Source organism: Oryzias latipes, chromosome 13 (assembly GCF_053564925.1).
Source record: "Oryzias latipes strain Hd-rR chromosome 13, Olatipes_Hd-rR_3.1".
In the NCBI taxonomy this organism is placed as follows: domain Eukaryota; kingdom Metazoa; phylum Chordata; class Actinopteri; order Beloniformes; family Adrianichthyidae; genus Oryzias; species Oryzias latipes.
In genome coordinates, this window is record NC_136249.1 from 1,686,138 (window position 1) to 1,709,797 (window position 23,660).

Here is a 23,660-nt window from a genome sequence, read left to right on the forward strand (position 1 = left end):
GAACATTTGCTTGGATGAGTAAAATTTGTGGATTAGTTTAAATGAAATTTCTTTCACTTTATTGGTTAAAAAGTATTTTGTTGGTAGATTCCAGATCTTTTTCCATTCTAAATGGTAAACTAATTTATTCCAAAAAGAAACTACGTAGGCAGGGAAACATCCTTCTGAAAGAGTGACGGCGATTTGCGTTACGTGAAGAAGAAAAACAATTTTGGTCTATTTCTATCTTAGTTGGATCAATTGGTAATAAAGTTGGACTCTGTAATGATGAGCTTTTGAATAACATGTAATACATTTAGGAATTGCTTTCAAAACAATGTTAAACTCAGTTTTAGGCATTTTGATGGAATATTTGAGGCAAAATTCTTCATATGACATTAAAGCTCCGTTTGAATTAAACAGCTGATTAACCAGAAGGATGTTTTGAGTAAACCAAGATGGATAAAATAAAGATTTATGTCTATATGTAATGTCTTTATTGTTCCATATGTAGTATCTGTGTGGAGAAAAATTGTGTTTGTAGATGAGTGACCAGGAAAGTAACATTTGTTTATGGAAGGAAGAAAGCTTAATTGGGATCTTTTGTACATTATAGTAACAAAATAAAAGAAAGTTTATGCCTCCTAATTTAGAAAAAATGTCATTTGGTATGAAATTCCAGATTGAAGTTGGATTCTTAATAAAATGTCTCAGCCTGTTTATTTTAAAGGTATTATTTAATGTACAGAAGTCTAGAAAGTTAAGACCACCCTTATCGTAAGTGTTCATTACAACTGTTTTTTTAATATAATTGTTTTTGTTCCTCCAAATAAAGTTAAATAGCATTTTGTCAATGGTTTTCAGGACTTTCTTGTCAACACTGAGGTATAAAGCTGCGTGCGTTAGGCGGGAAATTCCTTCAGCTTTAGTTAGCAAAACTCTGCTTCTCAATGACAAATCTCTCTGGAGCCACTGGTTCAGCTTTGTCTGTGTTTTATTAATAATTGGGTCAAAATGTAATTGGCATCTGACTTTTTTATCTTTAGAAAAGCTAATTCTTATGTAAGTGATGGACTCTTTCACTGGAATATTGCAGATAGAGAGGAAGTCGCAGTGTTTAAGAGCAAATAATTCACATTTTTTTATGTTTAAGCAGAGTCCAGATCCAGCAGAAAAATTATTGATCAGATTTATAGCTAACGGTACATGCGAATGATCTTTTAGAAACAGGGTGGTATCATCAGCTAGTTGGCTGATAGTGACTGTGTGGTCTTCTATTGAAATACCTTTTAGTGGAATTGAGTTTTAGTCGGTAAGGAGCTGGGTACAGAGGAGGAATAAATAAGGGGAAATGGGGCATCCTTGCCGGAGAGGTCCCAGCATGAAGTTTGATAGAACAATTTCCTCCTGCATACATTGTTTTAACAGCTCCTCTAAAAAAGGTCTTTCTTCCCATTTCTCCCTCCCCAGTGTGATTGAGTCCCTTGTTTTTAACACATTTTAGTAAATAAATTACTTTTAACTGGTACCACGTCTTGGCCTAATTTTAAACAAGAATCTGCGCGCCTATGTTGCAGCGCTTTGGGTTCCCCGGACGCTGTACCCGGGGTGGCGTTGTTGCTTTTTTTTATCTGCTACGACCACTTGCCACATGCTTTTATTGTGGAGGGCTAACCGGAAAACGCCTACCGCTGCTGACAGCGTTGACTCCCATCATCCCTCCAGAGGATGCGGCGGAGTAGATGGAAGAGGAGGCGGAGGAGGTGAAGGACTGAAAGGCGAAGAACAGCATGAACTGGTTGGAGGGGAAGGACGCGGATTGTGGTGTGCCGGCGGCAGGTCCACTCTGCGGGGATGGTTTCCGCCGTTTGACGGGAGGAAGTGTCGCGACCCTGCGGGGAGCGCGGAGGGACAACCTGTGTCTTTTTCTTTTGCCTCAAATGATGTGTGGCACTGAAAAATAAGGCTGGGCGAATTGTGAGGACCTCATTTTTTATTTCTGTGACCTTTTTAACGCTGAGCGGCGCGTTGTCGGTGTCTGGTTGACCCGGTCACGGAGCGGGAGATCAAAGGGAGCTCAACCCTCTGCATTGTGGGTCAGCTGCCATCATGGCTTTAGCCGTCATCTTAGCATCCTCCTCGCCTGCCCCTGCAGACTTCATGTCAACCTGAGATTCACGTCGAAAACGCTCCACATCGACCAGAATTCAAAGCACCGAGGCGTTTAAAATGAAAGCGTTGACGCTCCAGCCTCCCTGGCTGGTAGAAATATGTTTCTGGACGGCCTTGTGGCTGCTCGGCAGCGGGGAGTCCGCACCGAGCTCCCCGGGCCTGGCGCCCGCCATCCGCGTGCCACTGCGGCAGGGCGCTGGCGGCGACCAGCCGCTGCCGCCGGCCGTCGGCGGGAGGAGCAGGTCGTCGGCGCGGAGGCGGAGGGGAGCGGCACCGGGTGGCATCAGCTTCGTGGACATGATTGACAACCTCCGTGGGAAGTCCGGGCAGGGTTACTACGTGGAGATGGCCGTGGGCTCTCCTCCGCAGAAGGTAGTAGCTGAAACCACGGTCACGTGACTCTGATGGGTATGGTTATGTGGGTGCACGCGCACTGTCTTTTGCCCCATCTTTTTGAAGTGGGGGGTAGGAAATAATGACGGTGCAGCTGTGGGCACAGGCTGGCACCAGGGGGTAAGAAGAGAGAAGGAGGCCATTGAGCCTGACAGACAGACAGACAGACAGACAGACAGACAGACAGATAGATAGATAGATAGACAGACAGACAGACAGATAGATAGATAGACAGACAGACAGACAGACAGACAGACAGACAGGCAGACAGGCAGACAGACAGGCAGACAGAGGGAATCCCTGTGAAATGAGGGAGGTGGATTTCTGCTGTCAAAATTCAGAATCAATTTACAAGTTCACTATTTAATTAAATATTGATTCATTTTCCTGTTTTTTTCAACCAAAACAATAACATAAATAGCTTTCAAGGTAAATTCATTCATAACTTTCACAAATCAATATTGCATTTTCAAAGCAAAGATCAATTGAATGAAAGCTCACCCGAGAAAGAAGAGCTATTTACAGACTGAAAGAGGATGAAACGGGCAGATGGGAAGAAAATATGAGAAGGGCTCAGGAGAAAGGAGTGCTGGGCTGTGGCAGAAGGGGAGTTTTCAGGAAACAAAAGAAATGTTGAGAGGGATGAAGGAGCAGAAGTGCTGAGTAAAGGACCTGTGAGAGTCACTGACACGTCCTGCACACAATCAGAGGCATCTGCCTGTTTTTAGATCGGACAGTTTCATGAAAATATCTTTTTTGGAGCATTTTTATACATCAGTGAATGTCTGTTTTTGCTCAGCCTTTAATTCTGCTTAAAACCTAAAAAAATGTGACTCTAACAATATGATGCACGAAAAAAACAAAACAAAAAACCCCAGACATTTTTAGGCTTTTTAAAAAACCTTTTCCCTAAATAATTTAATTCTGAAAGCTTTCCCCCCAAAAAAACAAATAAAACAATTTTGACATTTTCCTTTTTCCACTTTTTCCATTTTTCCACCATAAGAATCTAAAATTAACACCAACCCTTTCAGGCTCTGTGCCACTAATGTCAGTGGGACGTATTTTATTGCGACAGGAAAAGACTTGGGTGTCAGGATGCAGCCTTTAGTGTTTGTGTGCACTATTGAGTGTGGTGCGTGTTCATGTGTGTGTGTGCTGAAGAAACAGCTCAATCCGGAGTTGTCAGCAAATTCTCTTTCCCCGAGGAGGAAGACAGGCCTGCAGGCTAGAAGTGCTGCTGCTTGACTTAAAGAAAGACCTCCTTTGATCACATTCTTAACTTTTGTAAAAGCGTTGCAGCGTTCTTTTATTATGATTATGCCATTTTTAGCCAAAACTTTTAAAAAAATCTTTGTTTTTTCTAAGACCGTTTCTGTAAAGCAGCAATTCTTCTATGGAAATTTACCTCAGATAACAACAATTTGAATAAATAAATGGCGTATATTTTAAGACTGGCCCAAGCCACGATGTCATTGTGATGGTCCCAAGCCTGGATAAATACAGTGGGTTGGGTCTGGAAGGGCATCCGGCGTAAAATATGGGACCAATGATATCCACACCGGATCAGTCAAGGCCCTGGTTAACAACAACCACCATCAGTACGTTCAGCAACAAGGTGCCGGTGGAAATTGGGCCACTGTTGGTCCAAGAAGGAGGACAGCAGGCAGGAAGGGAGAGAAGAGGAAAGTCATCAGTGTTGGACTGAGACTAGAGAATGTTGGAAGTATGACAGGAAAAGGTAGAGAGTTAGTTGACATGATGCAGAGGAGGAAGGTAGTCATACTCTGAGTCCAGGGGCCTCATTTATAAACGTTTCGCACAAAAGAAGGCGTACGCCACTCTCTACGCAATAGTTGAGATTTATAAAAAGCAAACTTGACGGGAAAATGTGCGGTCCTTCACACAAGCTCTGACCCAGGCGTACGCACAAAAACGGGTGAAATGAGAAACGGCGACACCGTCGGCAGATGGAAGAAACACGTGAAAGTGAAAATGACAATACTGCCTCTCAGAAATAACATGAAGACTTCACAAAGCAAGTCTTACAATTAACAGCTACACCAACACCCGTTTGATCGATCAGCAGTGAAACAAACAAAAATATCAAATGAAAATTACAACAGAAATTCAAATGAACACTTATTTGCAGAAAGAAAAGTGAAACATGTTCTGCAATATTGGCATGTTGTGCAATTCATCCTCATAAATAATATAGATAACAGAACAAAATAATGTACAAAACTGATATTCTTGTCAATGTTGGGGAAAGTTGTTTTCATAGTAAAACATTTCTTCATAAGCTACAGAATTATGGTATTCATGCATATGCCTTTAGTTTGTTTTATTTTTGATAAAACAATGTATGGCGTATGTCTCAACCATTCAGAAAGCAACAAGAAATTACATTTGCGCTGATCAATTTCTCATTTCCATGTCGATTAATACCGACATCTGTAGCTTGTCAGATGTAATTAAATGGAGGGAAATAAAATGCTGACTTTGATGTCCGACCGTTTCTTTTTTATTTAACCACGGTCCGAGGTTGTGAGGCTACAGCATGATTTACGGCGTCTGCCACCGTTTGCCGCTTACGTGCCTTTTTGGCATTAGTAATGCCCACACTGTGCCCTCCAAACAACACTTTTCTCCTCTTTTCCACCTCGCCAACGATAACTTCTACTTCGCATTGAGTGAAGTTACGTTTTTTTTGATTTCCTCTCTGTGTTTGCCATGGTTTCGCAATCAATGAATATTCATTTGTGGGCGTTTCACGGACTATTTATGGGCAACTATGGGCGTGTCATGAAGCCGCAAAAGCTGCGCTGCATTTAGAATTGGTTGTGATTTATTAAGGGAAAGATGCGTAGGATGTGCGTGCGCACGGTTTTATAAATCCGAATATTTCTGTGCGTACGCACGTCCTATGTTTCATCCGTACGCCACTTCTGACGCAAATCCTACGCAAAGTTTTAGAAATGAGGCCCCAGGAGACCAGGTGGAAAGGTGGCAAGACTAGACACTTAGGAACAGGGTTCATGTTGTTCTATCATGGTGGAGATGGGAGGAGAAATGGAGGGGGAGTTATCTTAAAGGAGGAGTTTGTTGGGAGTGTTGTGGAGGTATAAAGAGTGTCAGATAGAGTGATGAGTCTGAGGATAGAAATGGAAGGTGTGGTGGTTAATGTTGTTAGTGGGTTTACCCCACAGGTAGGATGTGAGCTGGAGGAGAAGGAGACATTCTGGTTGGACCTTGATGAAGGGATGATGAGCATCACTGGAAGTGAGAGAGTTGTCATTGGTACAGATTTTAATGGACATGTTGGTGCAGGAAACAGAGGTGAAGAGGAGGCAATGGGCAGGTTTGGTATCCAGGAGAGGAACGTAGAAGGACAGATGGGGGTTGGTTTAGCAAAAAAGATGGAAATGGCTCTAGTGAATACGTTCTTTGAGAAGAGGCAGGAACAAAGGTGACCTATAAGAGTGGAGGTAGAAGCACACAGATAGACTACATCTGGTGTAAATGGTGTAATAGCGTTTTTCCCTAGGAAACATCGGACTGTAACAAAACTTTCAACCAACGCCAGCAAAACCATCCAATCCCAGTTCAATATTGTTTCCTCATTCTTCTTATGTGAAAATGAAAAGTCTTACACTTTTAGAAAAATGATTTCTTTTTACATTTGTGTAATTAAATATTGTAATAATGATTTCAATGGCAAAATTGCTCTATAATGGACTATTCATGGCCATAAGGACATGCAGGTAGAAGAAATTGATTCCCCCTAGATTGTCGTGTAGAGCAGCGGTCCACAACCCCTGGGCTACGGACCGGTACCGGGCAAAAAATGTATACTCTCACTTTGATCATTTCCGTTTTGTTTATTTTATCTTCTGACACTGAAGGAAGTTATATTTTGGAAAATTACAGAATACTGTTCACCACATCTGTCTGTCTTGACATGTCACGTGACTTTAGACTTTTACAGGGTTTGCATGGTCATGAAAAACCTGGAAAAGTTTTGAAAATGAAAAATGCAATTTCTAGGTTCTTGGAAAATTGTGAAAAATCTGTAAAGTTTTGGAAAAATCAGGAAATATTAATATTTTGGGTGCAAAAAACACAAAAAAAATAGTTTAACATGAAATTGTGGCAGAAACTCAACCTCACGCTTACAGTGTTTACGCTGCCGTAAAGCAGTTTAAGTTGTCGTCATTACAGCCTATGGCGCTCTCAGCTTTGCTATGGTAAAACTGTACAAAATACTGGGAAATTTACACTCCTACCTGTCTGCCCGATCACAACTAGTGGCTTTTCATAGAGAAATATGAACTGTGGCTACTGAAAGACCTAAAACTCCTTTTGCACCAAAAACCTGCAAAATGCAGACATTGGTCCAAGTCCTTCGACATCAGCAGCATGAGAGAAGCGGGCTGGTGACAAACGCTGCCGAACACTCAGAGAACTTTTAAAAACGTCTAATGATGGCGTTAGCATGGAAGCGTATCACTTCAAATTAAAAAATAAAAATGAAAAAGGTAATCTTCCTTCCAATTTTTTCCGTGATTTTTGTTCTAATATTTTTAAGAACTGTGAAAGCAAAGAACTGCAAACAGGCTGGGCTTTCTAACCTCATCTGCTCATGAAAACCAGAAGATGAGCTGACATTAGACATGATCCGTTTGGTTTCTGTTTGTCACCAAATCGTCTGTTTGTTCTCCTTTTTTATCCATTAACATTGCAGAGCAAAGTGTTGGAGTATTTAATAGAGGGCCAGTATGAACTGTTTATTTATTATTGTTTGGGAGTCCATCCAGTCGACAATATTGGGCACAAAGCAGCAAAGTCTGTGGGAGACCTGCTGGATGCTCATGTTGTGGGTGTGGTCAACTTTGTCTTCTTTGCCATAAATTTTTCAGATTTTTGCTATAATGTTTTTTCAGAATTTGCTTTAATATTTTTTGGACTACAACAGTTGTTGACTGTTGATGTTAAATTTATTGTCTGTCACTTTTGAACAACTTCATCAAGGCCGGCGCTGCTTCTTCTTGGTTGCAGTCAGTAGCAAATACTGATACACACTCATACAGTGCTCTTTTGTGGTTGTTAGTGGGAAAATAACAAAAAGGATCCTATTTATTTGAAAGAAGACAAACACATATAAGTCGCGCCTGAGTACAGTCCCTGACAAAAGTCTTGTCGCTTATCCATTTTGTAGAAACAAAAGTGTATAACCTCACTTTTAATGAATCCATTGGTTTTAGAAATGTCTCATATGAAAGCTAAAACCCTCCCAAATTATGTTCAATATACTAAAATGAAATTGCTTCACTGAAGAAAGATTGATCATTTCATGAACACAGAAAGCTCACATTTTGGCAAGACAAAAGTTTTGTCGCCTTGAAATATGATGCACCCAATCCTAGATTACAGCCTCACCTGGGCTGGGTCCGGATGCTGGGGGGGCTTCTGGCCTGGGGGGCTCTCCTCCCCTCTCCTGGTCTGGCTGGTCTGGCTGGGTAGGTTCTGGCTCCCTTTATGAACACACGGTTCACGTCGGCAGCATGCATGTATCTCCACCCCCACGTGCACGTGCACACTGCCACACTGCTCCCTGTCTGCTTCATCCCTCCTCCTAACCCACAGTGTAGGGATGGACAGATTTTTTTCGCTCATCTTAGTGTCAGATTTTCACATTTGATGTTATATTTGTCTTTCCAGCAGATCTGGTATAAATGTTACAGCCTAAAATAATAACTTAGTCAAATCAGTGCTTGTATCCTCACCTTTTCACCTTTCTTCCTTTTACTCTCCCCCCCCCCCCCCCTCACATTCTTCCCCTCTCCCTCCCCACACACACTAAATGTAACAAATAAATAAAAAATAATACGACAAAAAGGGGTTTATACAAATCTACACTCTAGTTTCTTGAAGCTATATAACCTCTTTTTGTGATAGTAAAACCTGTCCAACACAAAAAGCCTTCAGCTCTAATCTGTTTGCTCAGCTGTTGGACAGAACAAGTTAAAAAAAAAAAAAAGATTACAGCCTCACCTGTGATCAATTACTGATCAATCAATTAGTGGGTGTGTCTAAAAAGAACCCCAGCACACCAGGCCTTCACATCAACTGCAACTTGACCTCTGACAACATGCCTAAGATTCACCCTGAGACCAAAGCGTTGATTATCAAGAAGCTGTAGACCAGATCCAATGCTGAGGTGGCTGACACCTTCAATGTGTCTCAGCGTCAAGTACAAAGAATAAGAAAAAGATTTGAAGAGACTGGAGATGTTTTTGACAAGCCCAGGTCCGGCAGACCCCGCAAGACAACTGCTCGGGAGGACCATTTGTTGGTTCGAAAATCCAAGGCCAGCCCCTTTTCCACGGCAGCAGAGCTCCACCAGGCCTGGTCACCTCAAGTCCCTGTGTCAACCAGAACAGTTTGTAGAGTTCTGTCTGAAAATGGCCTCCATGGTCCAATCAGTGCCCACAAACCAGCACTAAACAAAAGGCAATTGATAAAACGTGTGGCATTTGCCAAGGCCCACAGCCTGCTAAAAGGATGGACGCTGGAAAAGTGGCAGACGGTGGATTTCTCAGATGAGTCTTCAGTTGAATTACATCACAGCCGCCGCAAATATTGCAGGAGACCAACTGGAGCCCGAATGGACCCAAGATTCACCCAGAAAACAGTTAAGTTTGGTGGCAGAAAAATCCTGGTCAGGGGTTACATCCAGTATGGGGGTGTGCGAAACATTTGCAGGGTGGAAGGCAATATCAATAGCCTAAAATATGAAGAAGTATTAGCTACCTCTTCCATTCCCAACCATAAATGGGGTCAAATTCTGCAGCAGGATGGTGCTCCATCGCATACTTCCATCTCTACATCAAAGTTCCTCAAGGCGAAGAAGATCAAGGTGCTCCAGGACTGGCCAGCCCAGTCACCAGACATGAACATCATTGAGCATGTCTGGGGTAGAATGAAAGAGGAAGCATGGAAGACCAAACCAAAGAATCTTGATGAACTCTGGGAGGCATGGAAGACTGCTTTCTTTGCTATTTCTGATGACTTCATCTATAAATTGTATGAATCATTGTCAAACCGCATGGATGCTGTCCTTCAAGCTCATGGAAGTCATACAAGATATTAAATATGGATCTCACAGTAGCACTACTTAATTCACTGATGTTATGCAACATATTTTTGTTTTTGAAGTAAATTATTTGTTAAATTTTCACATTACTCTCTGTAGGCGACAAAACTTTTGTCTTGCCAAAATGTGAGCTTTCTGTGTTCATGAAATGATCAATCTTTCTTCAGTGAAGCAATTTTATTTTAGTATATTGAACATAATTTGGGAGGGTTTTAGCTTTCATATGCAACATTTCTAAAACCAATGGATTCATCAAAAGTGAGGTTATACGCTTTTGTTTCTACAAAATGGATAAGCGACAAGACTTTTGTCAGGGACTGTATAAGGCATTCCCCGGCCAAACTATGCAAAAACGAGACTTGTATTCCCAAAATATGGTATTCAGGAATGCATCTTAATTTTCTCAATATATGTCTTCCAGCATCAGAAAAATTGCCACAATGCGCCACATCTCCGAAAAGAATATTTGCAGAGAACAAAACGAGATGGTGGGTTTGTTGTTATTGTGCTAATTTATGTCTTTTTTTAACACTCTACCCATGGCCCTGTATGGGTCAATATGGAAAAAGTTTTTCTTCAGACATTGTCATATGTGACGGATGCACCACTTCCATTATCAAAACCCCTTACAGTTCATAATCCTGTTGTACGTGACTCAATTTGAATAATTCATCAAATTTATTTAATTTAATATTTTTTAACTTGTCTTGTCCAACAGCTGGGCAGACAGATGAGAACTGAGGGCCTCTTGTGTTGGACATATTTTACTTTAATAACAGGGGTTATTAATCTTCAGACAAACCAGAGGTATGTCTGAATAAACCCCTTTTGTAATCGAGGCCAAACTTTATTCATTTTAATCATATTTGAAAATCTTTTGTGTTGGACCGGACAGAAAAGGAAAGAAGGGAAGAAGAGAGAGGGATGTTAGAGAGGGGGGGGGGATAGGAGGGTGATAATAGGAGGGGGGGTATAAAACCATGAAGCAGCATAAAGCAACAAGCTACTGGATGTTTATCATTACGGTAAGGTACAGATAGAATACAAATCTCAAAGGGGCGGGGCCTGTCCACACACACTCATGTTACAAACACACCTGTTAGCTGCAAAGATGTCCACATGTCAACATGTACACAAAACAGATAGTGTTCACACACGCATACTTATGCCTTCAAACCAACTAGTGCGAAATCTTTCATTCATTCAATCACGCAAACTATTAGTGTAAAGGTGAGCTAACACCTGTGCTCAGGTGAGTGTTTATGTTCTTCTAAAATGGATGGTGGAATGTGAAAAGAAGGAGGGAGAGTGCCCAGCCACCCCCACACCAAGACCCCCGCCGCAGCGGCAGCCAAAACCCCCCAACGCCACACGGCAGCAGGTGGAGAACAACCACCCCCCGGGCGATCACATCCACCACCCAGGCCAGGGCCGCCGCGGGGCCCCCAGAGCCAGAGAACAGGGAGGCATGGCCCCATCACCACCCAGGAGTTCTGGGCATCCCCCCGCCCCGACCCCAGGTACGAGCCAGGACCCCCCAAGGGAGACCCGCTCCGCGCTCCAGGCAGCCACCCACCCGGCCCACAGTTGGTCCAGAAAGGAGCAAGGCAGGGGCCAGCCGGCTCCGCCCAGGAGGGGACACCCCGGGGAAAAGGGGGGCCCACGAGGGGTGTTGTAAACATGGCCCGACCAGGCTCGGCCACAGTTGGAAATTTGGGGATGTCCAGCACCCGGGGGCAAGGACCAAAACCCACACCACAGGGACACGGACTCCCCTGGCTGAGGTATGATGTGATCCCCGGCTTCTGGCCTTGCCAGAAAGCTCAGGGAGCCCCCTCCCTGCGTGGAGAGAGGGCCGCCCGGCCCAGGAAGCCAGAACCCAGGGGACACGGCCTCCGTTGCCAAGGGTCCTGTACCCCCTACCAGGGATGGGGTAGGGGACAGATGGTCCAAGGTCCCACCTTCCTTGTGAAATGTGTGTGTGTGTGTGTGTGTGTCTGTGAGGGTGTGTGTGTTTATGTTGGAATGTATATTTTGAGGGGTGAAGGGTGTGTCTACCAAGGGGGTGCAGTTAAAATTGCCAGGTAGGGCACTGAGGGGACATCTCTTGATTACTCACAGTGATGTCCCATCACCCTCCCCACCAAGGGGCCCTAAATGTCTGAGGGGAATAATTCATCAATTAAAGAAACACTAGGTATTTGGGAATAGGTCTGTTTACCCCAATTGCATCAAATCCTTCTTTTCCACCCTCTGTGTCAGATGCCACTTTTCAAAGATGACACCAAGCAGGTCTGAAGGGCTCCAATGATTTAATTACGGAAAAACAATTTGCATCTTTGCAACAATTGTCATATCTGTATAATCTGCCAGCAGGACACTTTTTTAGACATTTATATGTGCGTCATTTTATTATGACCTCCACTTTTTGGATGACATCCTTACGTTTGATCCAAATCAAAAGATGTCCATCAAGAAAATGTTTAGCATGTTTCCAAACATGTCTCTCTCCATGCAAACCGTCAAAACATCTTAGGAAATTATCCCCAAATCACTATAAAAGATCAGGACAAAGTCATGACAAAGATGAACTCATCTTCAGTGTGTGCGGGGCATTGTCTTATACACTTAAAATAGTTTACTGTGCACACCTCCATACATCCAAACTGGCTGAAATGCTTCCACAAATGGATCCTACATGTGACAGATGTAACCAGTAGCAGTGGAGGAGCTGTTCCTCTGCAGGAGCTGAAACTCAAAATGCACACACGCATCCAAAACAACAAAAACCTGCAGGCCAGACCCGGGGTCGTAACAGGTATGGAGGTATGGGCTGAGGAACTCTAAAGAAGAAACGTGAATAATTAACAGAAATTAATCTGAAATTGAAATGAATAAATTAAGAGAAATTAATCATTTGTGCACAACTTTGCAAAAATATGAATAAAAAATTTTGTTTTACGTTTGACACGTCTGTTTTGAATACGACTCTTGCTTGACTTGAATACGAAATTTCCCCTGTTAACAAACTGTCAAAAATACATCACAGGCGCATACACCGAGTCCCAAAACTTCGATTCAACAGAGTGAGCATGCGCTTTATACCGCATTTATTAAACTAAAACATAATTAAACTTTAGAATGTTATTGATTCCCTGAAATGGATATTATCTTAATACCATAAACCTGTTAAATAAAAAACACAGATTATACCAGCTGCCATTTTTATGTTGTCAGGTGACAACAGCTGATTGTGTAAACCAGGGGTTCACAAAGTTTTTATAGCGGAGGGCCAAATTAAGAACTCAACATTAGACTGGGGGCCAATTTTGGTGAAAAAGTGGATAAAGAGAAAAAGTAGTTTTTACTAACTTTAATGACCAAGTGTCATTTGTCCAGTTAACCAGGCCCTCCAGATGTTTGTCCAGAGGTTGCTGCTCAGATCTTCTACTCGTATCTATTTGTATCCTTTGCTCTGGACAAACAATGTCAGCTCCTTTCAGCATCCATTCTTTTACAAACTACCCGTCACTGAAGGACTTGCTTTGCTGGAGCGTTTCCAAAGCTACAACGTAGCTACTAGCTTCAGTCACAGCTTCACTGGATTTAGACATTTTAGTGAACATTATCTGCTGTGCAGCACAGCCTGGTTGTAGTTGTTGGAGCTTATTGCTGCGCTCCTCACCGGTAAATTTGTCATAGATTTTATGATTTGTTACATAATGATGATTTATATTGGTTTCTTTAAGCGATGCATTTACCTGCTTGTAAATCAGACACAGGACTTTATCCATGAGGTACGACACAGCAAGCATTTGACCACCTAGCTAGAAAACGCCTTTTCTCCTCACCAACACAACCTTTTCCTCAAAGGAACCTGCTCTGGATCTCTTTTATTGAGGGCCACAAAAAAATCTTCCCGCGGGCCGCCATCGGCCCCCAGGCTGCACTTTGAGATCCTCTGGTGTAAACAACGTACCGGACCTGGAAGTGGTGGGGAAAAAAAGAGCATCAGATGTCCCACATAAATGTAAAATGTCCATGTTCATTAAAAATATCATGACATGACAAAATATCTCATATTAAGATAACGATGAAACAAAATAACCAAAATGCCCTAGCAGGCAGTGGAGGGATTCCGGTTTCTGCCGCTGGGAAAGCGGGAAATTCCCGCTTCACTAGCCAGTTTATTCCCGGAACAGGAACAGGACAGCTATTTATTGTCTATACATATATACTGTATGTATAGTATATATGCTAGGCTGTAATTATAATTGGTATAATTGTTAACAGCAGAAAGGGGGGAGGGAGGGTGGTGGTCATTGTTTGTCCTTTTTTGTGTGGAAAATACAAAAAATATATTAACCAACCAAAAACTGCTACAAGAACCTGTTAAAAACAGCAGAAACACAATTTTGATCAGATTGAGCCTTCAAAGCAGGCAGTGTGTGTGTTAGAGAAACAAATTGGTGTGAACACCAAAGTCAGGATTTATCCTGAGCTGACAAGCTTGGCCCTTGAGACAGTAGCACTTGTGTGGGTATTTTAAGAGACAATCCATTATTGAACAGCTTGCTTTGGCTCAGTGGCTGGCTGCCTGCCTGCCTGCCTGCCTGCCTGCCTGTCTGTCTGTCTGTCTGTCTGTCTCTGTGCGTCCATCCTAGCAGCTAATGTCCTGAGCCTCTTTGAATCTGCCCGTCGCATGTTACCAATCTCATTTAACGGCGTAGAGTTTGAGAGGTGCACACCGGACACCTTTGCTTTCCCATTGATGGCTGTGTGCTCCATTCACAGATTTACTGGAAAATATGATACTCACACAGAGATGCAGACATAGGAGAAGGACGAGGGACAAGGACATTAAGGTTAAAGGGAGGTATGGCACTGCCAGAGGCTAGAAACTGATACAGACCATGTCTGAAATTCAGATCAACCAACGTATAGACGTGTTTACACACGTGTAAGAATTTGATATATTGAAAGTCCCACTCCATTCATCTTTTATTGTGTTGTAAAAGTGTTCCCAGTGTCTTTTATTTATGATTTTGCCATTTTGAGCCAAAATAAAAAAAAAACCTGTTTAGCTTTTCTAGGACATAGTTTCTGCAGAGCGGGAGGAGTTCAACGGAAATTTGGCGGGACTGTTGCTGTGGAGTAAGCCTGCCTCCACTTCCCGTCACCCATCTGTTTACATTCTCTCTTGTTGGCTTACAGCCCCTCTCACCCCCAAGCTAACATTACCGGTGCAACAAACCCGGCAGATCTATCCATCCGTCCAGTTCTGATCCAGATTCCAGCTCAGACCAGGAAAACAAAGACGTTCATGGATCTAGTTTTCTAAAAGTGGAGCCAACGGGGCAGAGCAGGGGGCTGGTGGAGATTGTATTTTCTGCGCCACAATTACAATCTTTTTCCAACAGCTCCTGATTCATAACAACTTGATTAAAAATACTTAGAAATCCTATTTTAGTCTTAATTTTCTTAATGTATGTCTGCCACCATGAGCGAAATGCCACAATAAACACCAAAACACAATTGAAGTGGATCTTTAAGTATTCCAAAGCAGCCATGTTGTTTCTGTTCAGCACACAGTGATGTATCTTTTGCTTCTTCTCATTTCAGTTAAACATTCTAGTGGACACAGGAAGCAGTAACTTTGCAGTTGGGGCAGCTGCTCACCCGTTCCTGCGCAGATACTACCATCGCTCTCTGTGAGTGCAGGCAATGTCCTCGAACGCACGGCCAAACTGGAAAGAAAAGCTCATCGAGGAATGTGACGTTCACCCCCTCTTGTTCTTTCACAGCTCCAGTTCCTACCGTGACATGGGCCGAAATGTGTACGTTCCTTACACTCAAGGCCGCTGGGAAGGTGAGCTTGGTACCGACTTGGTCTCTGTGCCACACGGACCCAACGCCACGCTGCGGGCCAACATCGCTGCCATCACCCAGTCAGAGCGCTTCTTCATCAATGGCTCAAACTGGGAGGGGATCCTGGGCCTGGCCTATGCTGACATTGCCCGGGTAGGTCCATGCCCTCTATCTTTGGATATTTGATCAATAATAAGAATGGATTGGATTTATCTGCTTTTGCAGACACTCAAAGTTCTTCCAATGTGTCCATTATTCATTCATACTTGGTAACTACTGTTGTAGCCACAGCTGCCCTGGGGCAGACTGACAGAGGCGTGGCTGCCGGTTTGCGCCTCTGACCATCACTGAGACATTCCCACACCAGTGGAGCCGCACTGGAGGCATGGAGGCTGAAGTGTCTTGCTCAAGGACTCAACGACAGATGACTGGGGCGGGGATCGAACCGCCAATCCTTCAATCATTGGACAACCTGCTCAAACTAATAAACTGACAATAAACTGCTTACTAATAAACTATGTTAGTGAAAAAATTCTATTTTAAGTTTTTATGCCAAAAAGTTTTAGATCACCTCAAGGCCCCTTCATTACTGGGATTGTCACATTTTATGTCATTTCAAAAAAGTTGAAAAAACAATTTGTGTAGCTTTGAAAAGCTCTTTTTCCTTTTCTAACTCTTTTAAAAATAAAATAAAAAAATAAAATAAAGCAGAAAATATTGAGTTTCCAGTAGAGAAACCTGCAATATCTTACACTAAAACTAACCCCTTTTGCTACAATTTTCTACATATAGAGTTACAACCCAGGAGACAAATGTTACGGTTCGTAACCAGAAAGGACCCAGGAGCAGGAAGGACTCGAATCCAAGGAGTTTGGAAGCCAAAAGGTTTAATAACCAAAATACTCCACACAAGTGGGACCAAAACAAGGGAGAACTGACAGGACTAAACAGGACACTGTGACAACAGAACCACAAAGACAGAACCTTAAATAACTAAACACACTAACTGAAAATAGTAAACAGCTGAGAAGCCTGGTGAGAACACAGAGGGTGGAGGGGGGGGGTGCAGCTGGCAGCTGCAATCATGACAACAATGACAAAAACTCAATTGTTTTTAAATTCAAAGAAAATCTATCCATTAAAATTGGAAAAATGAATATACTTGGCTGTTGGGTTTAGCGCCTCAGAGCAGCTGCTTGAGTCTGAAACTCGTCAAAGTGGTTTGTTGTTGGTCCAAGCAAAGCACACTGACCCTGTGGAGGTGGATTGGGAGGAGCTGGAGCTCACAGAACAGGTTTTGAGAGGAATACTCAGAAATGCATGAATGGGTTGTTTTTTTATGAGGAATTAACATTATAACACACTTATAAGCTCATCAGGTTTATTTTGCGTGATATAGACTCTTTAGTGACCCACTCCAATGAAAACGGTGATTTAGGTGTTTTTAACATGTTTTTGTAGCATTTCTCTGATGATGGAGGACACGTATAAAGAACAGTCATATTAAAATTGCATTTCAGAGTATTTCATTATTCAAATTCTTCTGAACCAGGAGCAGGACAAATGCAGTTTGAAAAAGCTTGTAGTTGACAGCCAAACTATAGTCAGCAGTCCTCAGTCTCCCTGCTCTGCTCCATTCTGATCATCCTCTGACAGACACACAGATCCATGAAGGTCTGTGTTTTCCTGGTCTGAGCTGGAATGTGGATCAGAACTGGACGGATGGATAGCTATGATACTGCTATCTATTTTTATTGCACTGCTAATGTTAGGTTGGCGCTGTGAGGGGCTGTAAGCTAGAAGGAGAGAGTGTAAAGAAAGGCATGATAAACTCAGAGGTAAATTTCTGATGAACTCCTGCTGCTCTGCAGAAACTATGACCCAAAGGTTTTTGGATTTCTGCTCAAATGGCATAATCATAGTCAAACACCAGAGCTTTAGCTAACATTAACATTTAGTTAACATTCTTTAGACCACCATAACTCTGAAGCAGAGAAAGAGTCTTGCTCTGATGTGCAACACTTTATAGTAGTGAAGTCTTAACACGATCAGCGTGCGGAGAAATCCAGCCTGAAGAGTTCTGGTAGGTCAAAGATCATGTTATTTAGGTTATTTAGGGGTCACCGACGACGTCTTAAAGGGTTAACTTGCTCTAAAATTGTCCGACCAACAAAAATAACACTGTATTGTAATATTGGTTCCTTTTTTAAATAATTCTAATGAAACACGGCTTTGTTCCACGTGAATGACTTTAAAAAAGAACGACTACGATGATGATTATATTTTATTTCAGACATATAAACTGCACATATAGATAAATATACACATAGAAACATACACACATGCAAACATCCAACACACAGTTGTCATGTGCAAACACCTATTTGGTTTTATTTAAATTTTATGCCCCAGCACACCCCCATACAATTCCAATGTATATTCATAAATATTTGCAGATTTATAACAGTTTGTTTATGCTTTGTCAGCATTTTTGGCTGTCGTGAACAATGAAAAATAGCCCGTCTGATTACATAGACAGGATTCATGGCTTGGAGATAAAATGGATGGATGGATGGATGATGGGTGGGTGGATGAATGGTGGATGGATGGATGGATAGATAGTGTTACTAACCCGCAAAGTAACCACTACGTTTTGTACAACAAGTATGGATGTTTTAAGCTCGTATTCACTTCCCTCAGACAGTCATAAATATTTTCAGCCATGCTTGACTTTTGGGATCCATTTCTCTTGTCTTCCAGCCGGATGAGACGCTGGAGCCTTTCTTTGACTCTTTGGTCCGCCAGACTTCAGTCCCCAACCTTTTCTCGCTCCAGCTGTGCGGTGCCGGTTACACCCAGAACTACTCCTCGGGCAGCTCCACAGTGGGAGGCAGCATGGTAGCACAATCCCCTACGTTTTGAAATATGTCTCATATTAATTCTTTATATAATACCTCTTCTTCTCGTTAGATCATCGGAGGAGTAGACTCCTCGCTTTATGTGGGAGAGATTTGGTACACTCCGATCCGCAGGGAGTGGTATTATGAGGTTATTATCGTGCGCATTGAAGTGAATGGACAGGACCTCAACATGGACTGTAAAGAGGTAAGATATAGTGCAGCAAAAATGAGTCATGATTTGGTGTTTCATGTAGGGAACATGGAATTTGTCACTCCTCGACCGTCCATCTCTTGCAGTACAACTATGACAAGAGCATTGTGGACAGCGGCACCACCAACCTACGCCTACCAAGGAAAGTCTTCCAGGCTGCAGTCAAAGCTATTGAGGCAGCCTCTTCGGTGAGGAAACACATTCAATGGCTCTAACACGAGTCTGACACGAAATGAGGAGCTGGGAGAAACCAACAGCATTCCTCTGACCTTGCTTTCCAGACAGAGCAGTTTCCCTCCGGGTTCTGGTTGGGGGAGCAGCTGGTGTGTTGGCAGGCCGGCACTACGCCCTGGCACATCTTTCCAGTCATCTCCCTGTACTTGATGAGTGAAAACCGCAACCAGTCCTTCAGAATATCCATCCTGCCGCAGGTAAGTTCAACAGAGCGTTCCTAAGCTTAATGCGGCTTCCATTTCAAAACCACAGGCTTTTAATGAAATCACTCAGGACTAAAACCAAACAAACAATTGGGTTATTTAGCATGCCCTGTTGTTAAAGTCCAGCGCAAGAGGCTTTCAGTTCTCATCTGTCTGCCCAGCTGTTGGACCGGACAAGTTTAGAATAAAAACATAAAACTTTCATTTTAAATTGTGACTGCCCCCCAGTGGACTGTCCCAAAAATGACTTCACTGATGAAACATGTCAGTCAACAAGTTTGTGTTTCTGAGAAACTGAATTTGGTGTAAACATGTTCAGCAATGAGAACAGCTGTCAACAACACACGTCTTTAGGACATTGTCTCCCAACAAATACAATCAAATCAGGTCAGATTTTGTGTCAAAGAAAACATCAAAGTTTAGAAACTCTTTCTCAGCAGCCAAATTAAAGTGTTTTCGCAAAAGAAAACTGTCAAGTTGACGTTTGGATAATAAATGAACCGTTTTAAAAATAATTCTGTTATATTTGTGCTAAGCCTGATTTTTTTTATATTTAATATAAAAACTGTTGCAGGGTCACCATCAGAACTGTGGTTCTGGTGACCCATCAGAACCAGAGTCCTGCATATCTAGAGGGCCTTTTCATTTCTTCACAAACCTAGTTTAGTAAGTAAGTATGTTTATTTCTATAGCGCCTCTCTCAGATAAAATCACACAGTGTTTCACAATAGTAGAAACATAAAATTGCAACCAGGCATCACACATCACAGACAAAAAAGACTAAAGTAGATCAGCTCACAGCTCTTCTGAATCAAAACGTCTGACCTGACTATTAAAACACTCAACGGAGTGGATCTGTGGTAATGACAAAGGGAGGCCATCCTCCTGTTGTTTCTGCAGCAATACCTGCGGCCAGTCGAGGACGTGGCCTCTGCTCAGGAGGACTGCTACAAATTTGCCGTGTCCCAGTCCAGTACCGGCACAGTGATGGGAGCCGTCATCATGGAGGGCTTCTACGTGGTGTTCGACCGCGAGAAGAAACGGATCGGCTTCGCTGTCAGCACCTGCCACGGTGAGGAAGATCAACCCTTCAAAGACCCTCACGGGTCATCTTTTCATCAAAGCGTTTCCAGTGGTCTTTTAATGATGATGATGCTGTTTTTAGTCAAATTCAAAAACCTGCAGCATTTTCTAGGACATTATTTCTGCAGAGCAGCAGGAGTTTATTAGAAATATGAAACACCAATTATCATCTATATGTCTATGTCATTAGAAATTCCCCTCTGAGTTGTGGGCGGGACTGTTTTCACAGAGTAACCCTCCCAACAGTCCTCTACCCATTGCTGAGAGCTCTCCGTTTACACTCTCCCACTAGCTTACAGCCCCTCACACCCCAGACCTAGTATCATTGGAGCTATCCAGTCGTACAGTTTAGATCCAGATTCCAGCAAAGACGTTCATGGATCTGTTTGTCTGCAGGGGGATGATCAGAATGGAGCAGAGCAGGGAGCTTTTCCTGATGCAAAGTTCCTATGTTCCACTTTCTTGGCGTGGTCGTTCAAGCCTCGTGGTGTTGTTGTGATGTGTGTGCTTCTCCAAGCCATTCAATGGCATTTGTCTGTTGGCAGTGCATGATGAGTTTCGCACCGCTTCTGTGGAGGGCCCGTTTCACGGCATCGACCTGGAAGACTGTGGCTACAACATCCCACAGACGGACGAGTCCACTCTGATGACCATCGCCTACATCATGGCTGGGATCTGTGCTCTGTTCATGCTGCCGCTCTGTCTGATGGTGTGCCAGTGGCGCTTCGCCCGCTGCCTCCACCCACACAGGGACTTCGCTGACGACATATCACTCCTCAAATGAAGGGATGGACTCACATGAAACCTATGCTGAGCTGGGTTGTGTCTAAAGGGAATGGAGGGGATTCTTGACACACGTGATAGAAACAGTGAATGGCGTACAGAGTGACCCCGGCTGACCTGAAGTTGTTTGTGAGGAGAGTCATAATGAACTCGACACTAGCACAACACAAGGTGCAGCGGTCAGCATCCTCCTTGCCTGTTTTCAGCTACCTATGCAGATCAGCTTGGCTAAACGTGAGCTAAAAGGAAAAAAACATTGTTGTTTTTTTGCATTTTATCAGTGTAAGTGAATCCCTGAAGTGCTGTTGTTTTGAGAAACCCAGAGAGTTGGGAGTGATCTTCATGCAGTCATGTCATGTCTAACAGCTTCACTGGACTTTGGGACATCGGTATGCAGAATCCTGGGCAGCAGGATGTGGAGTTGATGGCAGAACATGGATGTTCACCTGGCCTAACGAAGACACAAGTAACCCAGATATGGAAACAATAGAGTCCTTATTATGTTGTTATGTTTGAACATGTGAACGTGGTTGTGTCTTCTGTTTGCAGCTTTCGAGTGAGTGAAACAAGTAGCTCAAGCATGCCTGTATGTGCACAGCTGTACTTCACTGTAACCCAAGAGCAGAAGGTTTTGAGGCTAAGTCCAAAAGTTAATCAAAATCTATATACCAACGTATCCCTGCACACGCCAGGAAAGACTTCCGACTGTGAGGCATTCAGATGGATCCTGCAGAATGCTCTGTTTATGCCACAGTCAGCTGAAAGCAGAACTTTACCTGTTGTATATAAACCATGTGCATTCCTAATGTTCTCTTTGCACATTCACAGAACACATATATCTTTGCAAGCGACTGCTGAACTGGTTTTATGGGCTTTGATGACTAAATAGGGCTTTTTTTTCACTGGCACTAACCCTTCACACCTTTTAACACTTAGATGAGGAAAGCAGCCCCAAATATGTTATATACTAAATAACAAATATATATGTCTGTGAGGGACAGTTTGTGTCGTCTCTGAAAAAGCTGTAAATAGATCAAGTCTGATATTTATCTGTCAGATACTGGCAGCCCAGAGGAACCAATAAAAAGGCTTATTGTAACTATGATGTTGTTGTTTATCGTATTCTAGTTAAACAGAAAATATTGGTTTTTGAAATAAACATTAGAAAATAACTTCATTTTAGTTTTAAATTGGGTTTTAGACTTTAACTGACTTTGAACACCTGTTTCTGACTTATGTATCACTAAATCATAGTATTGGAGCATTGAAACTGAGTGTTTTTTTGAAGAGCTTCATTCATACTGATGTGTTTGTCTGTGCTTTATTTTGTTTTCACATTTTTCCCTCCATAATATGAACAATATCTATTAATAACATGGTGGCCTTGAGCATATATATTTTATAATTGTGACAACAACTCTTTATGTGGCAAAGATCATATGTCATTTATCGTTCCTAACACAAGCCACTGTATCTTTTTGTCAGGAGTGGGGTTTGAACCCACGCCCTCCGGAGGAGACTGCAACCTAAGCGCAGCGCCTTAGACCACTCAGCCATCCTTACCCTCACACTGATGGTCAAACTGAAGGAAGGAGTGGCTCGATTCCCAGGGGCGGCATGAAGAATTAATGCTACTGCCAACCTCATAAAAACGGACAGACAGTAGCTGCGTTTACATGGACAAAAGTAATCGGAATGAACACCTGATCAGAGAAAAAATGCGTTATGTAATCTCACCGTTCAGAACACTCTGACCCAATCAGACTCAGTGGATCAAAATTTCCTTCTGATGGAGATAGGTGGATTATGCTGATTGTTGATCTGATGGTGGTTCATTCAGATTGTGGGTCACTGCTGCTCTGGTTAACGTCATGCATAGACGGTGTGGCGCTCCAGAGGAGGCTTTGCACCGCAAACAGGACCAGCCGGCTGCTCCACGCGAGGGACCCATCCATGTTCCAGTTCAATTCAATTTTATTCTATTTGTATAGCCCAAATTCACAACAACAGTCGTCTCGATGGTCTCCAGTGTCCTTTCTTTAATTTTTTTCTAGTCTCTGGCAGCAGGAACGTTAAAAATTTTGATAAGGTATTAAAGTTTAACGTATTTGGCTCATTTTGTTACAGTTTTTCCGTGGTGGTGGTGGTGATAGTGGGGGGGGGGGGGGTGAAAGTTTTTTTCTCCTCCAAAGGGGGGAACAAGAGAAAAAGTTTGAGAACCACTGATATATCGTATTCATTGTTTGGGAACATTTCATGGAAAAGTCCAAACTTTTAAACAGTAGTGTATATTAACACTTCTTTCAGCACCACAAAGAGAAACAAGATTTGTTTTGAAGAAGACCAATTTCCATGCACCCAGCCGGGTGCATCTCCATAATTTTACGTGTTTATTCTTTTAAAATGACAACATTTTTCAGATAATTTACGATTTTATTCTCAGAACTTTTTGTTTTTATGTTAGCTCTAACACTGCGGATATAGCAGGCTAATGCAACATAAATGCAGTTATCACTCACCAAGATAATGTATTTTCCTACAATCTATTAAAGTTTGATGCAGCTTTTTGCAAGATTCCTCATCTACCTAGGTACACACTTAGGCTACGTTCACACTGCAGGGCTTAATGCTCAATTCGGATTTTTTGAAAAAATCCGAATTGTTTGCTAGACCGTTCA

General features: G+C 42.7%; 1 protein-coding gene and 1 non-coding gene across 2 annotated transcripts; one reads left to right on the top strand and one right to left on the bottom strand.

The window, feature by feature from the left end:
* Positions 1-1,643: 1,643 nt before the first annotated feature.
* bace1 (beta-secretase 1) lies at positions 1,644-22,081 on the top strand. Its single transcript, XM_023961451.2, has 9 exons — positions 1,644-2,523; positions 15,323-15,411; positions 15,505-15,721; positions 18,329-18,466; positions 18,539-18,673; positions 18,766-18,867; positions 18,961-19,110; positions 20,017-20,188; positions 20,745-22,081. The coding sequence occupies exons 1-9, from the start codon at positions 2,209-2,211 to the stop codon at positions 20,981-20,983; spliced, it is 1,557 nt and encodes a 518-aa protein (XP_023817219.1). The 5' UTR covers positions 1,644-2,208; the 3' UTR covers positions 20,984-22,081.
* A 380-nt stretch (positions 22,082-22,461) lies between these two features.
* On the bottom strand, positions 22,462-22,545 carry trnal-uag (transfer RNA leucine (anticodon UAG)). Its single transcript has one exon. It is a non-coding gene; the product is annotated as a tRNA-Leu (tRNA).
* Positions 22,546-23,660: the final 1,115 nt, after the last annotated feature.

Coding starts and splice junctions, on each gene's coding strand:
- bace1 (XM_023961451.2), top strand. CDS start 2,209: ATGAAAGCGTTGACGCTCCAGCCTCCCTGGCTGGTAGAAATATGTTTC. Junction 18,674..18,765: donor TCAACATGGACTGTAAAGAG/GTAAGATATAGT, acceptor CATCTCTTGCAG/TACAACTATGACAAGAGCAT. Junction 18,868..18,960: donor CTATTGAGGCAGCCTCTTCG/GTGAGGAAACAC, acceptor CTTGCTTTCCAG/ACAGAGCAGTTTCCCTCCGG.